This window comes from Stegodyphus dumicola, chromosome 8 (genome assembly GCF_044657685.1).
Source record: "Stegodyphus dumicola isolate Sdum_Otavi_A_Nest chromosome 8, ASM4465768v1".
NCBI lineage: Eukaryota > Metazoa > Arthropoda > Arachnida > Araneae > Eresidae > Stegodyphus > Stegodyphus dumicola.
The window spans coordinates 4461144-4475844 of NC_140775.1; the positions used below are offsets into that span (position 1 = coordinate 4461144).

General features: G+C 35.3%; 1 protein-coding gene across 5 annotated transcripts in view; it reads right to left on the reverse strand.

Annotated features, from left to right (window-relative positions):
• Positions 1 to 14701, reverse strand: part of LOC118202133 (dynamin-1-like) — a 204191-nt gene that overhangs the window by 170999 nt on the left and 18491 nt on the right. For all 5 annotated transcript variants that reach the window (XM_085821519.1, XM_085821520.1, XM_085821521.1 and 2 more), the window contains exons 2-3: positions 6759 to 6921; positions 1066 to 1142 (exon numbers count right to left, since the gene is read on the reverse strand). In XM_085821519.1, the coding sequence (XP_085677645.1) occupies positions 1066 to 1142; positions 6759 to 6921 (240 nt within the window). The remainder of the gene's footprint in view (positions 1 to 1065; positions 1143 to 6758; positions 6922 to 14701) is intronic.

The following is a 14701-nucleotide window of genomic DNA, read 5'->3' on the forward strand; positions in this document are numbered from 1 at the left end:
TGCTATGACTGAAGTTAATTTTGATAAGATTTCTTCGTTCAATACCATTCTAAAGATAATATCTTGGATCTTCAGTTTTGTTAAAAATGTCAGACTAAGTCCTAATGAAAGAACTTTTGGAACAATTGCAGCGTAAGAAATTAAAGGAGCCGAATTAACTCTTTTGAGATTAGTGCAGACGTCTAGCAATGAAACGTCTCAGCGCTTGCAGAAAACTTTCAGTTGATAGCCACAACTCACTTGGCACTCTAACCGTGACTGTTCAAAAGGATTTACATTTCTGATATTGTTGCAATAGGAAGAGAGCAGCGAGGCAGCTTCTTAGCGAGAACAGAGGTAGAAGCAAAAGTGCGCAGTCAATTCCGGTATGGTATCTCATTAAGAGAAAGTTTCGGTTTAAGTTGTGAATTAGCTAGGTCCTCAGCGTTATGCAGAACACATAAGGATTGACCAAGAAATGACGCAGTCCAGAAATAATGATTACTATTCTTAGAACAGATAGAGATGTAAAATTGAGGAATTAAGGGACTAAGGGAGATAATTAAAGGGCGATACTTTTTATTGCAAAAATTCATAACTGAGGATTTTTATCTTTTGACAAATACGAAAAAAAAAGGGTAATTAAATCTATACCTTCAGATCTTTGAATAACATTTATATCACAGCGTAAATTATTTAGCGTCTTCTGTAGATTTTCTGGCGCGTTTACTCAAGTTAATCTCACTTGAATAAATGTAAAACTGGACTCCAAAATATTAAAATCTTAAACCTTTCTTCAAATTCTCATCGTAATAATGATAATGAATTTACGGAAAATTTATTCTAAAACCGTATGAACATGCTTCAAGGGAGACATGTCGACAGCCAGTATGAGATAATTGTTGTAGGTGATAACAGAAAGACCATTATAATATTTGCATTTGTCACAAAATATATTCATTAAACCATTTTGACAACGTTTTAATAATTATAATCGTGTACCTCGAAGTTATGTATCACTGTTACTTCCACAAAGCAAGGGATCATTTGCGTATTTAAAAATGGTTAAACTCTCAAAAATCCCACCTTCTCCTTGACTGGGTATCAGCTGCACAATTGTTGGTCTTCTAGTCACTAGGTTTGCTCCTCGTGGTAAAAATTCCCTAAAAGAAAAGAGATGAAAATTCAGTTTGAGAAAACTTAATTCTCTCAGACGTTAAACGTTAGAAGGAATAGAACATTTCAAATATTTATTTAAAAAAAAAAACTTGTAATCTGATTTTTGTTATCAGACTCATGTTTGAAAATCAGAAGAAAATTGTTCACTAAAAAAGTAAAAAGAAGACTCTTATTTATCGCTGAGAAATCGGTGATAATTAAACAGGTCGAGTTTTGAGTTAAAGTAGCACGCTAAATAACGACTATCGGAGGAGTTAAAGCAGCAAAAATCAACGTAATATTCATAAATTAACAAGACTAGTTTCGAATGTTGAAATATAGGACCCTCCTCTTCAGCTGAAACAGTGCAAATGACGAAAGAGAAGCCAGTGTTCAGGCGATATGAATGAGGGGAAAGAAGTTTAGCTATTGGCGCCATCTGTCAAAACAACTATAAGATAATATACTTAAAGCCGAGGGTAAAGACAGAATAGAATTGGCATCGTTAACTTGAACTGAAAAATTTTTATGACTGTGAAAGCCTCTATACCAGCGGTTCTCCACCGGTGGTACACAAGGGAAAAATAGGTGGTATGCAAAGAAACAAAGTATTTTTAAACATCACTACGTATATGTTTCAAATATCTTGTGAAGAATTATATATAAGTCAAATATCTTGTGAAGAAAAAGAACAGTTGGTAGAAATTTCCTGTGATCAAACTCGAGCTGAAGATTTCAAAAATAGCATACTGGTTAACTTTTGACTGAACAGAGAAAAGAATTTGAAGTCATCTCAAACAAAGCTATTCAATTTTTATTCCCTTTTTGCACAACGTATTTGTATGGGCAAGGATTTTGTTCTGTGTTATATTTGAAAAATAAATATATATATATATAAAAAAAAAAAAAATTAAAAGTGAATCCTAATTTACGGTTAAAGCTAAGTAAAATAAGACCATAAAGAAATTGATAAATTAACTATTGAATTGATTGAATAAATAGAAAATAGATAGAAGAAAAATTGATAATTTAACTATAGATATTGATAATTTAAATAACCATAAAGAAATTGATCTATCGTAAACAGACCCAAATTTCACACTAAATTTTAAAATTTAAGTGTTATAACTTCAATTTAATTTAAGTGTTATAACTTTAAGTGTTATAACTTCAATTTTGATAATTAAAATGGTAACCAGTTTATAATCTAGCATTTTTATGTGTGCATATTTAACACAAATAGCCAATAAATTGTGTAAATGGTAAAATATATATAGTTTTCTAAATATTTCTATTTAGAATTTGAAAAATAATCATTGTAAAATTTAGCGGTGGCACTAAAGTTTTTGTTTAGATGCTATGCACTAGAGCAGTGGTGCCCAACCTTTGGCCTATGGCAAGCACATTTCGAAAACATCAACAATTTTTGTTAAACATATTTCCATTCTTATGTGATACATCTTAAATATTAATTTCGGTAAATGGGTTTGAGATGAATAATAATCAAAATCGTAAAAACAACCTTGTATTTAGTGTAAGTGTATTGAGTATTTCTCTGTTTCAATTGCCTTGTGGTTATTAATATGGCTTGATAAATTCTAAAAATGGGTGAAATTTTTTTCTTTCATCTGATTTATCCACAAATTTAACTTTATCTGAAAAGCAGTTACAGTCCCAGTAAATTGAAAAAGGGTTTTTTTTTCTTTTCCCTGGAGATCTTCGTTCAGTTTGTTCAGTTTAGCTGTTATATCCGTGAGATCGGATAACCAATTAATTATCGTCCAATTCTTTCTTTATAACTTTCGTTTCCGGATTCTAAAAACTGCTTTATTGGCTAAAGAAGTTCTACAAATCGTTGAAGTACTTTTTCCCTGCTGAGCCATCTAACATCGGAATGAAGCAATAAAATTCCATGTTCGCTATCAAGTTCATCAGTCAGCAATCAATTATTTTATAACGTGTTGCAAGATATCTCTTATGACTATAAATGCTTACCATATTTTAACAATTAAGAAATATAAATCAATGGTTATTTTTAAAATATTTTTTGTTCGTAGTACCTAATCGGGCTGACGAGCACATACAAAAACGATCGGCGAGCACGAGGTTGGGCACCGCTGCATTAGAGTCAAAAGGTTTTGAACCGCTGCTCTACATAATCTAATTCGCCAGTGAAACATGTTTTTTGAATAATTTTGGCAGCGGAAAGATTGAAAATCTGATTTTCTGACCAACTGTGTTGGACAACAGAAAATTCTTAAGATATGCCTCGTCTTCCTCAACACGAAATTTAGAGCTCTCTTAGTTTCACCAACTTTAATGAAACCAAACTGGCAAGGAATCCTGTATGTACCAAAAGAGTTCTTGTCCGGAATTGAGTCCTTAATTATGAAACTGCGAATTTTATTCACAGAAGATAAAATATTAATAAATTTTATTGCTAATAGATTTAAATATAAATAAATAATAAATTGAATAACAAATTTTATTGCTAATCAATAGAAAGAAAGGAATAAGAACAGAATACTCATATTCACCCTAAAATGAGAGGATGCTTTTTGACGGTATCGATATGAAAGTTTTTAACCGCTTGGTCAATCATGCCAGGTGTAAAACCTCTGTCAATGCCAACTACTTTAAAATAATTTAGTTTCTGATCAAGAGCCGATTTGGAGGAGCAAATCTGAAGTGCTCCGCGAACGAAACAATAAAATGAAGTTGATTTTTGTTTGGTCGAATGACATCATTTGAAGTGTGGTAGAAGGCAAACAGATGAAGGTTTCTTAAACTGTGGGTCGCGACTCTGCAGTAAGGGGTCGACAAAAATTTTAGCAATTTTGATATTTCTTTAACTTATTATAATAATTTTACAATTACTAAATAATTTTACATAATGTACTCGTATCTGAAAATAAATAAAGATAAGATAATACAGACAAAGATAAAACGACACATGTTTTTATAATAGAAACATTCATTTTACTTGCAAAATTAAAGTTAATGACCTAAAACTGTAATAGTATATTACAGTACAAGTAAAGAAACTGATAGTTTCACTCACGCGTGTGTTGGATTTGCGTAATTTGGGGTGCCACAAAATTTTCGTAAACATTATGGGGTTCCCACACTAAAAAGTTTAAGAAACCCTGGTTTAAGGTATGCAGTGGTATTGAAGTTAGAACTGTTGATGTTGCTGTGACTAATCTCGCCGTCTGATACCAGAGGAAGGCCACAAAATTCATCGTCGCAAGTAAGCAAGTTGCGCCTGTCGTTGGCAAGAGCCCTGGGCACCACACAAGTAATAGCTGAAGTTAGATATGTCGTGTGTGACCAAGAATGTCGAGGAACGGAAGGGAATTGGATGTCTCAAGTTGAGAATTGAACTGAATAGCTCAATCAATGGAATTCATTATTGAAAGAACTTTATTTAAAACATCTTGATTACCGTCAAACAGGATAAAAATAGCGTCAATATAGGTAACACATTGGAATATAGAATGTGGAATATCGTCACGCAGGGAAGTTTGAAATTTCAAATAATTTTGATTCATAGTAATGTACATATCAGCAAGGATAGGGCTAAGAGGGTTTCCCGTGGCTAATATCTCAATTAGGTTATAGGAAATATTTTCAAAAACAAAATGCTTTTGTTTTAGAGAGCTGAGTAAGAGAAATTAACTCATCAATACAGGAGAAACGAAATTCTCGAGGTCTCGTTTCCAGACATTTCAGTTCATCTTCGACTGGAACTTTGGCGAATAATGATTTTATATCAAAAGAAAGCATGATGACAGTCACAGGAGAAATACATTAATTTTTTATTAACTCTGTTAAATTTTTATGACGTAAGGATTATTAACTAAAAAAGCTGAAAAATCTAGAAACTAACAATACCTGAACAGATATTGAGCGAAACAAATGAATGAGGCACCTCACAGGAATGAATCTTGACCGGAGTTCTCAAGAAGAACATTCCACGAACAAAAAGAGCGAAAAAAGATTCGGATTTTGAAAGGCCGTAGATAAGGTTACAATGAGCTAGAACGTTTCTCAAATGTGAGAACGCCTGCGACGTCCGTGTAGCTTCACAAAGAATCTACACAAAATGCGCTTCAAATAACAAATGCAAGCGAAAATGAAATGGATGAAATGCTAATACAAAAATGCAAATACAAATTGAATGCACCGAGTAAAAATAATCGACGGAATATAATTTACCCACAAACTTACCTTCAGAGGGGAAAATTATGTACAATAGAGGAATTCTCAAATTAAACAAATATTTTTTAAATTTTCAGAATCTAGCATTAAAATGCTAAGGAGGGGGAGGGGGCAATTTGCGAGAAAATAAGATAATGTAATTCAACTGAGGGTGAAATGAGGCATACGTTCCGTATCTGCCATCTGTTACTTAATAATAGGCACTTTAACGTCATGTTCCCGCTCGGCTTTCGTCGTAAGCATGGCAACCACGGTTAATGAAAAGGATCGAATCCCCTAACTATTTTCTTCTCACTTCATTTCTGTTTCGCTTCGCTAAAACATAACGATTGAAGGCTATTTTGAGCTACAATCTCAAATGAGAGTCAGTTGATAAGTGTTTTGCGGTGACGACGACATGCCATCTTCTTGCAGTGCCTATTTTAAAGTAACAAATTTTAATGTCAATGTCAGAATTATTAACGGCTAAAAAAGATGTTGCCCTGATAACAGAATTTTATACGTTTATTGCATTTCAGCTATCAGGTCTCACAGCACCCAGAGCTACACATTTAAGCTCTGAGCAGTGTAATAATTATTACAAACTGGCGGAAATACCTGATGCCAGTTCAGTTAGATTGAGAGTAATGCATCTTAACAACAGAGAGAACGATACCGCTGTGATCCTTCTCTAATAACGATGCAAAGAATACAATTCAGTCATACATTTTTCAGTCTGATGCGATATGGAACCCACATAAAAAATTTCGATAGAAAAATAAGCTAATTCTCTCTCATTATATCAGCAACAATGACACGCAGTTTTGAATGATTTCGTCTTTCTAATCAAATAGTCGTAAAAGCTCAAGTTCCATCCAATATTTCACCTATATTCAATTTTAGTCGATTAAATGTGGCAAAAAATTGATCAGAAATCAATAACGCGAACAAACAAACAAACACACAAGCAGACATTCTTCTTTATATGATCGGGAATAATGTATTTAATGCTTGGCAATGCTATTTTTATTTAATCGCAAAACTCAGAAATTTTTTATTAACAAACTCTAGGATTTGAAATACAGCAGTGGCAACAACTTTCGAAATAAAGCAGATTTTCATCTCCAGCTTTCGAGATTGTTGCCACTCGGAAAAATGAGGGCGATAATTATCGTACTGTTTTCAGAGTTTTTAATTAATATCTCTGATTTTAGCTACTTTTTTTTTTGGAAAAAAGTGGACATCGACGTTTTACAGGACTCAGAAAAGAATTGTAGAAAGTTTGGCGACGATAACTATAGTAGTGACCGAGTTATTAGAGGACAACTAAACACACAGACTTTTTTCTTTATATGTTTAGATAGATGATGGTTATCTTTGCTACTTGGTGTAACGCAAAGGACGGATGAATAAAAACTTACTTTCTGACAAAACTTTCGAGAACACTGCTTTTCCCAGCGCTTTGACCTCCGACGACAGCAATCTGCGGCAAGGAAATATCCACGCTGTGGCCACTGGCGGCGAGTTTGTTTTGCAGCTCATTGACGACGTCGATCAAATCCCTTTCTTGTGTCGCAGGAACATCTAGAAAAGAACCCACAGAGAAAAATTTAATTTTCACGCTGAGAAGAACATCCTGTATTTCTATTAATATGTCTGTAATATCACCCTTTTCTTCTTCCTCCGCCTCATAGAGAAATAACACCACCTTCTTGTATTTTGAATATTTATTGCACAAACACAAAACTAGTACTAAAACTACAATAACTGAAATATGTTCATTAAGTAATACAAATTAATTTCGTTTTCATTAATGGCTCCCATGAGCCTTCCCTATGACCTCTTTGCCGGTCTTCCTCTTGGAAACTAAACTTTTAGCGCCTCTCAGACCGAGAGTTAGCACCCTCTATACATCTTGCTTGTTGGCGTCACCTATACATCACAATGTCTACAACCGAAAATATTGTTACGAAATGTACAGGCGCAGTACAATGGCTTCTCCGCAGAGCAGTTTTAAATGGCAAAAGAAGGCAGGGTTGCCACATTTGGCGAGAAATCGCCCATTTGGCGACGAAATTGGCGACATTCCATGGACGGATGGAGAACCTTCTGGAAAGAAGCTCCGCAGTCAGTTGGTGTGTGCCTCGTCGAGAGGGCGAATGAGAGTGCCTAGTAAAGTGTCGCTGAGTGCATCGCGAGTTGTAGCGTGGAGAGTCTCGAGAGTACGTGGAGTTCCAAGAACGACCAAGCAGAGTCAGGATCTGTACTCTAGTGCTTTGCCGTGAAGCTGTCTCCACCGTGATAGCCTGGACGCTGTGTCGCTGATCGTGTCAGCGTGTTTATAACAGTTCGACGACTGTAAAAGTGTTTTGGAGCTGTCCTGACAATACTGACCAATAAAGTGTGTTTCGATACTGCATCAAGTAGTGTCGGCGTTATTTACTCCAAATCTGCACGAACCCCGTAACGTAAAGAAGAAGAAGGAAGAAAATAACGTAACAACTGGTGTCAGAAGTGGGATTTGTGAGTGAATGCCAGTGACTCGCCCACAGAGGAAAGCCATGGCGGAAGAAATGAAGACTTCGATGGACATTTTAGCCGAGATAAAAGCCGGATATGTTACGATGAGGGCTGAGATGAAAGCTGGATATGAAGAGATGAAGGCTGAAATGAAAGCCGGACTGGCTGAGATAAAAGCCGGATATGATGAGATAAAAGCTGGATATAAAGAGATGACAGCTGAGATGAAAGCTGGACTGGAAGAGAAGAAACCCCGACGAGAAGTAAATGGCGGCCAAGAAAAGGTGCGAAAGCAACTCCAACAGGTGAAAGTCGAGCTTACAGAAGAAACTGGAGGCATAAAAGACGATGTGGAAATGAGACAAGTGGCATCTGAAGAATCAAAGGATGAAGAAATGAAGGAAATAGCTAACGAACTGCCTGAGAAAGATCCAGAAATCATCGATGAAATATCTAACGGGATTAAAGAAAAAGAACGAAAACATGAAGAAATAAAAGACGAGAAGGAAGATTTTGATTCTCATGTGCCTGAAGTAGGGATAGAAGAAAGTGAAAATGCGACTGTCAAGTTCGTAGAAAGTGATAGTGAAGTTATGAAAACGCAGTCAGCAAGTGTTGAACCATCTGAAAGTGCATGTGATGCAGAGATGGGAGAAGCTGATGTACAGCTTAAGCAGTGTGCTCCAGTAATACAAGAAAATTCACTCACCTCGCAAATTATGTGTGCGTCTCATAGTGGAGATTTTGCAGATAAGGACCTGATTCTAAACCTGGATACTTGTGTTTGTGAAGAATTGGGTTCCGTTCATGACTCTGATGCAGAATTTGGAGCTGGTTCCCAGGAAACGAAGGAAAATAAGCATGTACCAACTGCTAAAAGTATCGCGGTGAACTGTACACGTGATACGAACAAACTTCAGAGTAGTGAACAAACTGTTTCAGATCTTTTTGTGGATGGAAAGTTTCAAAGAACTGAATCTTCAGGCTGTGATATGCAAAACATAAATATATCTGAGGACTGCAATGGAAAGGTATTTGACCCGGGTATATTTTAGTGTGTTTAATTTGTGTATATAACTTGTATATAGTGTAAATATTTGTTGCTTTCTTTATGTTACCTGTATGTTTTAAAGCCATTTGATTGTATCGAATTTGGCTTCTGACCAAGGGTTTTACTGCCCGGGACGTGAAGTCCTTGGGGGGGGCAGTGTTACGAAATGTACAAGCGCAGTAAGGTGGCTTCTCCGCAAAGCAGTTTTAGGGTTGCCATAAAATGGTAAGAGAAGGCAAAATTGCCATATTTATCGCCATATCACCCATTTGCGACATTTGGCGACCAAATTGGCGATATGCCATGGACTGATGGAGAACCTTCTGGAACGAATTCTTACCCGTTTAGCCTAGAATGTTCTTGAACACAAGCCGAAAGCTACATAAACCCTGCTGGTCCGCAGTCAGTTAGAGTGTGCCCGTCGAGAGGGCGAGTGTGTGTGTGTGCCTCGTCTAGCGAGCTGATAGTCAGTCATTGAGCGAATGTCTCGAAGTTTAGCGCCGAGTTGGTCGTCCAGTGCAGCAAGAGAGTCTTTTAGTGCATCGGGAATTAGTGCATCGTCGAGAATGTGCTGAGTCGAGAGCTATACTCTTGTGTATCGTCGAGTGCATCGCGTGGAGAGTCTCGAGAGTACGCGGAGTTCCGAGAACAATCAAGCAGAGTTGGGAGCTGTACTCGGGCGCTTTGCAGTGAAGCTGTCTCCACCGTTATTGCCTGCCAGTGTGAAGACTGTGTCGCTGATCGTGTCAGCGTGTTTATAACAGTTCGACGACTGTAAAAGTGATTTTGGAGCTATCTGATTAATACTGGTAAATAAAAGTGTGTTTCGATAATTCAATCAAATGTCGCCGTTATTCACTCCAAATCTATGAACCCCGAATTTGTCTAGGCTAGGCCTTTAACTCCACATCATCAGAGATAAAATAATTACATCAAAAGAGGGGTTCATCTACTAAGAGAAAATTTTGAAGCCTAATTATAGAAATAAAAGCTTTTCAGATAATGCCTTCCGCATGACAAAAAGGTAAAACTCATAGATGGTCTTTAAATTAAATTTGTCTAAAAAGGGCCAGGATTAAATTTTTAGAGAGCAGTCAATATTCGAAAAATTTTGAGAAGAATAAAAAGGTGCAGTACATTTCCTTGATTCTTGATATCAACAGTAAAATAAAATCCTTAGGACAAGCAATACGAAGAGTTGGGCAGAAAGGGCTGGGGAGGGGGAAACCCGTTGGGCGGGTTCTAAAAGTGGGCCTCCTGGTAGAGCGGTGCTTTGGAACACCCGGGTGCCTGGGCCGAAGGCCCTACTCCTTGTAGAACGTTTTAGTAGCTACGAAAAATGTCAAAGAAATAACCAGTTAATTTCTAGAACAAATATGAAAAGAAAACATAGTTCATAATAAGGCAACCGCTGGATCATTTACCGGCAGGGTACGTAATAACTGGATTTCCAACAAGATGGATGTTTCTGAAAAATCTTTCCGAAAGTCGCTGTATAAAGCGATTAATGGGCATAATTTTGAGGTCGTTATGAATGTCATCGTTCCTTATGAACCATGGAGCGTTTAATATCTGCCGTAAAAATTTTGATTGAAAAATTTGGACGTGTTTACGGTTAGTCAGAGCAGCTGAGCCCCAGATGGGACTCGCGTAAGTGAGAATACGCCTTATAAATAGATTTATAAAGCAAGATCTTGTTGTCAAGTGACAAGTCACTATTTTTAGCGAAAAAGGAGCAAAGGTTGGCTTCGACAGCTTTCGCATTCGCAATAATTTTTTGAATGTGAAGTTGCCAAGTTAAGTCTAGTAAAACACCAAGGTATTTGTAAGCAGTAACCCAGGGAATAGGTTCACCGAAGAAAATTAGATTGTCTAAACGAAGGATGTTTCCTCGGATGAATAAAGTGGCAGCACATTCAGAGATATTAATTTTGATTTTATACTGTCCGAGCTAGAGTTCTAAGGCTGAAAGGTAACTCTGTAATGTAGAGATTACCGTGGTGATGTTGGTATGTTGAGTTAGGATGGCCGTATCGTCTGCATATAAAGCTAGATCGATACTAGGTGCTTAGGCACGTCGTTAATATAGATATTGAAGAGCAGAGGTGAGACAAGACTGCTCTGAGAACATCCAGCATAGATCGGGCGGGGAGAGGAGAGTTCGTGGTTAACTCGTACCATGGAGGTAACAAAGGAAGGAGTGGCCAACCGGCACTAGAAGTGAAGCACTGCTTCGAAGCTTCGGTCACCAGATGGGGTGTTCTTTGTTTACATTCAGAAGCTCGCTTGACAGTGTTCTGATAGTATTTCGACACACGACAGTTCCATACAAATCAAAAAAGAGACACTTTCGCATGAAAGAAACATTCATAGTGTGAAGGATAATAGCAGTTTGTATAGTTTAGTGACATTTACGCAAAAATCACATCTTGGTTATTTTTCGTTAACTAACAACAGCGATTTTGATGATGAATTTGTTTTATAAAATTCTAAGCTGTGAACTAAAAAAATATAGATTTTAACAAAAATGTTATGCTTAAAGAATGAAAAATACCTTACGGTACCTTTAAAATTGTATTACGCCTTTCGATACCCTTGATAGAGTATTCGCTACTTTTATTTTATGTTTCAAACGACGAAATGTTTTAAATAAAATTAATTTTATTCACATCTATATATTATTGTAACATGTACCTTTTAAAATTTTTTAAAGGAAAGGTTTACTGCTGCTCATTTTAAACTCCTCGTTTTAATTTTATATATCTGAAAAATAATCACTTTGGGCTTACACGTTTCACTTATTTCGGTTAATTAAAAATAAAATTACCATCAAATGCTGCAATCCATCATTCAAATTATATTCATATATATTTTTTATGTAAAACTTTCGGGTGCATGCTAAATTAGTGTAAATTACTTTACTCGAAAAATATAGTGAATGCACAGAAATTAAAGATTTGCACATGCCGGAAATGAAAAATAGGAAATATGTATGGGTATTTATGCATGTGCTTGCAAAAAGCATGTATTTGCCTTACATAATATACAAAATACATAAATATTCATTAAATTATTTATAAATGTATTTGAAATGAAGAATTTATTTATTTATAAACAACTGTGAAAGTTACTGTGAAAAAATCTAATTATTAAATGTATCAAATTTATAATGATTAAAAATGTTATCTAAATATATAATAACCTTAATATTGAACTGTAAACATAAATTGAAATCCTGCTGACAAATGCGTTATAAAACTATTTAACAAAGAATTGTTCGTACTGGAAAGCAATCTGTTAAAAGGTATTGTAAAGGAAATGCTATGAGATGCGCAATTAAGAAAGCAATAAAGAGTTTTGGAATATGTATTGTTGAAATTAAGGGTAAAAAAAATCTGATAAGTATAATTAAAAGAATTATTCCCCTTACATTTTATAATAACTCAGTTACAAGTTTTAAATAATACTTATTTTATTCCCTTTCAGAAATGTTCAGAGAAAGTTAAGTACTATTTAAAGTATTTCGCTAATTTCTAATAATTCTCTAATTTAAAATGAACAGAATAGAGCATTAATTATAAATTGACTTATATTTTTCGATTTAAAAGATGCCTCAGAAGCCAAGAAATTATGTAATATTTAAGAAAGTATTTTAGGAAGAAGCTCTATAAATAGAAAAGAAATAATGCATAATTTTAATATTAATAATACAATAAACTTTGATCTTATTTTTTGTGCCTTAACCGAATAAAATCGAATTACCTTAAATTTTTTTTTTCTAATGTCATTAACGAAAACTTGTGAAAATATTTCATTCAAATTAAACCATTCTGAGAAAACTGTCCTGTGAAAAGTATAGCATTTAATTCCGTTCAGAATGAAATGTTGTTTAAAAATATGTTGTTGTCATATACTTAGGACTCTGAAGTGTTGTAGAAAAAGAAAATATATACATTTATATGTATATTTACGACGTAATTACAAAATATTTACATCCGATCGCGTCAAAACCCATTGAACTTAATGGTAAATGACCCAATGTTTTGGTCACCACGTAGGAATCGCCAGTGCTTCAGAGCAGGGTACGGGAGAAACCTGTTTAGGGCCACTCCATCTTACTTCCTACCTCCATGACTCGTACGCGGAAGCTTCGTCTGGCTAAGTACGAGCTAATAATTTTCATGATGTGAGCCGGAAACTCAAGTCGCATGAGCTTGTAAACAAGTCCGTCATGCCAAACCCTGTCAAAGGCTTTAGCTATGTCAAGATATATTCTCTCGCTTACGAAAGCCTTCATGAATGAATTCCACTACACGTAGCAACTGGTGTACCGTGGAGTGTTTAGGTCGGAAGCCGAATTGTTTCGGGATCATTAAGTTTTGATCTCGACAGAATTCATTCAGGCGATTAAGCAAGACATACTCACGTACTTTTGAGAGTGAAGAAAGCAGACTAATTGGTCTATAGTTGACGAGTAAGTTTAGATTTTGGCTCGGTTTTGAATGAGGACGACCGTTGCAATTTTCCAACGGTCGGAGAAGTAGCTTCTCCTTAGCATAAAATTAACAAGGACCGTAATCCAAACGATAAACATTACAAGGCAATTTTTAATCATGCGATTAGAGATAGAATCTATGCCTGGAGCCTTGTTGGGTTTCAGTCTATTAATGTATTCCATTACCTCTTTAGGATCAGTGGGCCTAAGTTCAGGCGTGAAAAGTTGTGTTAAAAACTCTTCAATACGTGAGTGTATGCGCCCTTGAGTAACCGGGCGGTTACAGTAGGCGTCGTTATTAGGAGTGACTTGAGTAGCAAGGCTGAAATACCCTCATTTGCGGTCAGGTCGTAAATTTACAATCCCTTTTTTCAGGATGAGGGCTGACAAGGTGCGGACAATCTCGCTAGGGATCTTGAGAAAATGCGGGGGTTGTTTAAACATCTAACTTCTCTACATTCAGTTTTATACAGAGGAAAATACAAATTGAATTCTTCGAATGAATGCAGTTTTGTACAATGAAAATGTAATACTTAATGATAAACTGTAAGATAAATAACATCTTTTTTTAAAGCCATAGGTGTAGAAAGACAGATATTTGTTACACGAATGAATTTGTAGTAAATATTGAGTGTTTTATTTCGAATGCTATGTTCCATGTATGCGAAGTAGCTGAGTATGCGAGATAATAGTCATAACCGAATAACTTTCAACCTTTTCACGGCTAAGGACTGTTTCTCAATTACATTGTGGTCGCTGCTTTTTGGTTAATTTTCTAATGGCATATAAACAATAATTGTTTTTATTTGAGACTTATGAATAAAATAACGCAAACTAGACTGCAGAAAATTCCTAAGAATGAAGTTAAATAATACTGAAAAATACATTATTGATGCACTTTTGTGTTTTATATGTAGTAGTATTAACTACTACTATAATCCTTAAACGGAATCCTTAAATTATATATATCTATGTACAGGTATATATATAAATGGAACCAAATATAGAATAAGGTATAAAATATGTTTATTATACAATGTTCATTACCATACGTATATTTACGTAATATCAATATAAATAGTTAGTTAGGTTTCGTACGTATATAATTTATTTTTATATTTTGTATTTTTTGTATTAGATTCAGTACTGTATACGTATCTGAAGTTTAATTTGTTCTCTTTTTGGGTTACGACTTTAAGTGAGAAAGAATTGTTAGGGCCTTCATAGGGATTACATTATATACAATCAGTTACGATCCGACTTTTCCTTTCTTTTAATCACTATATATATTGAAATAC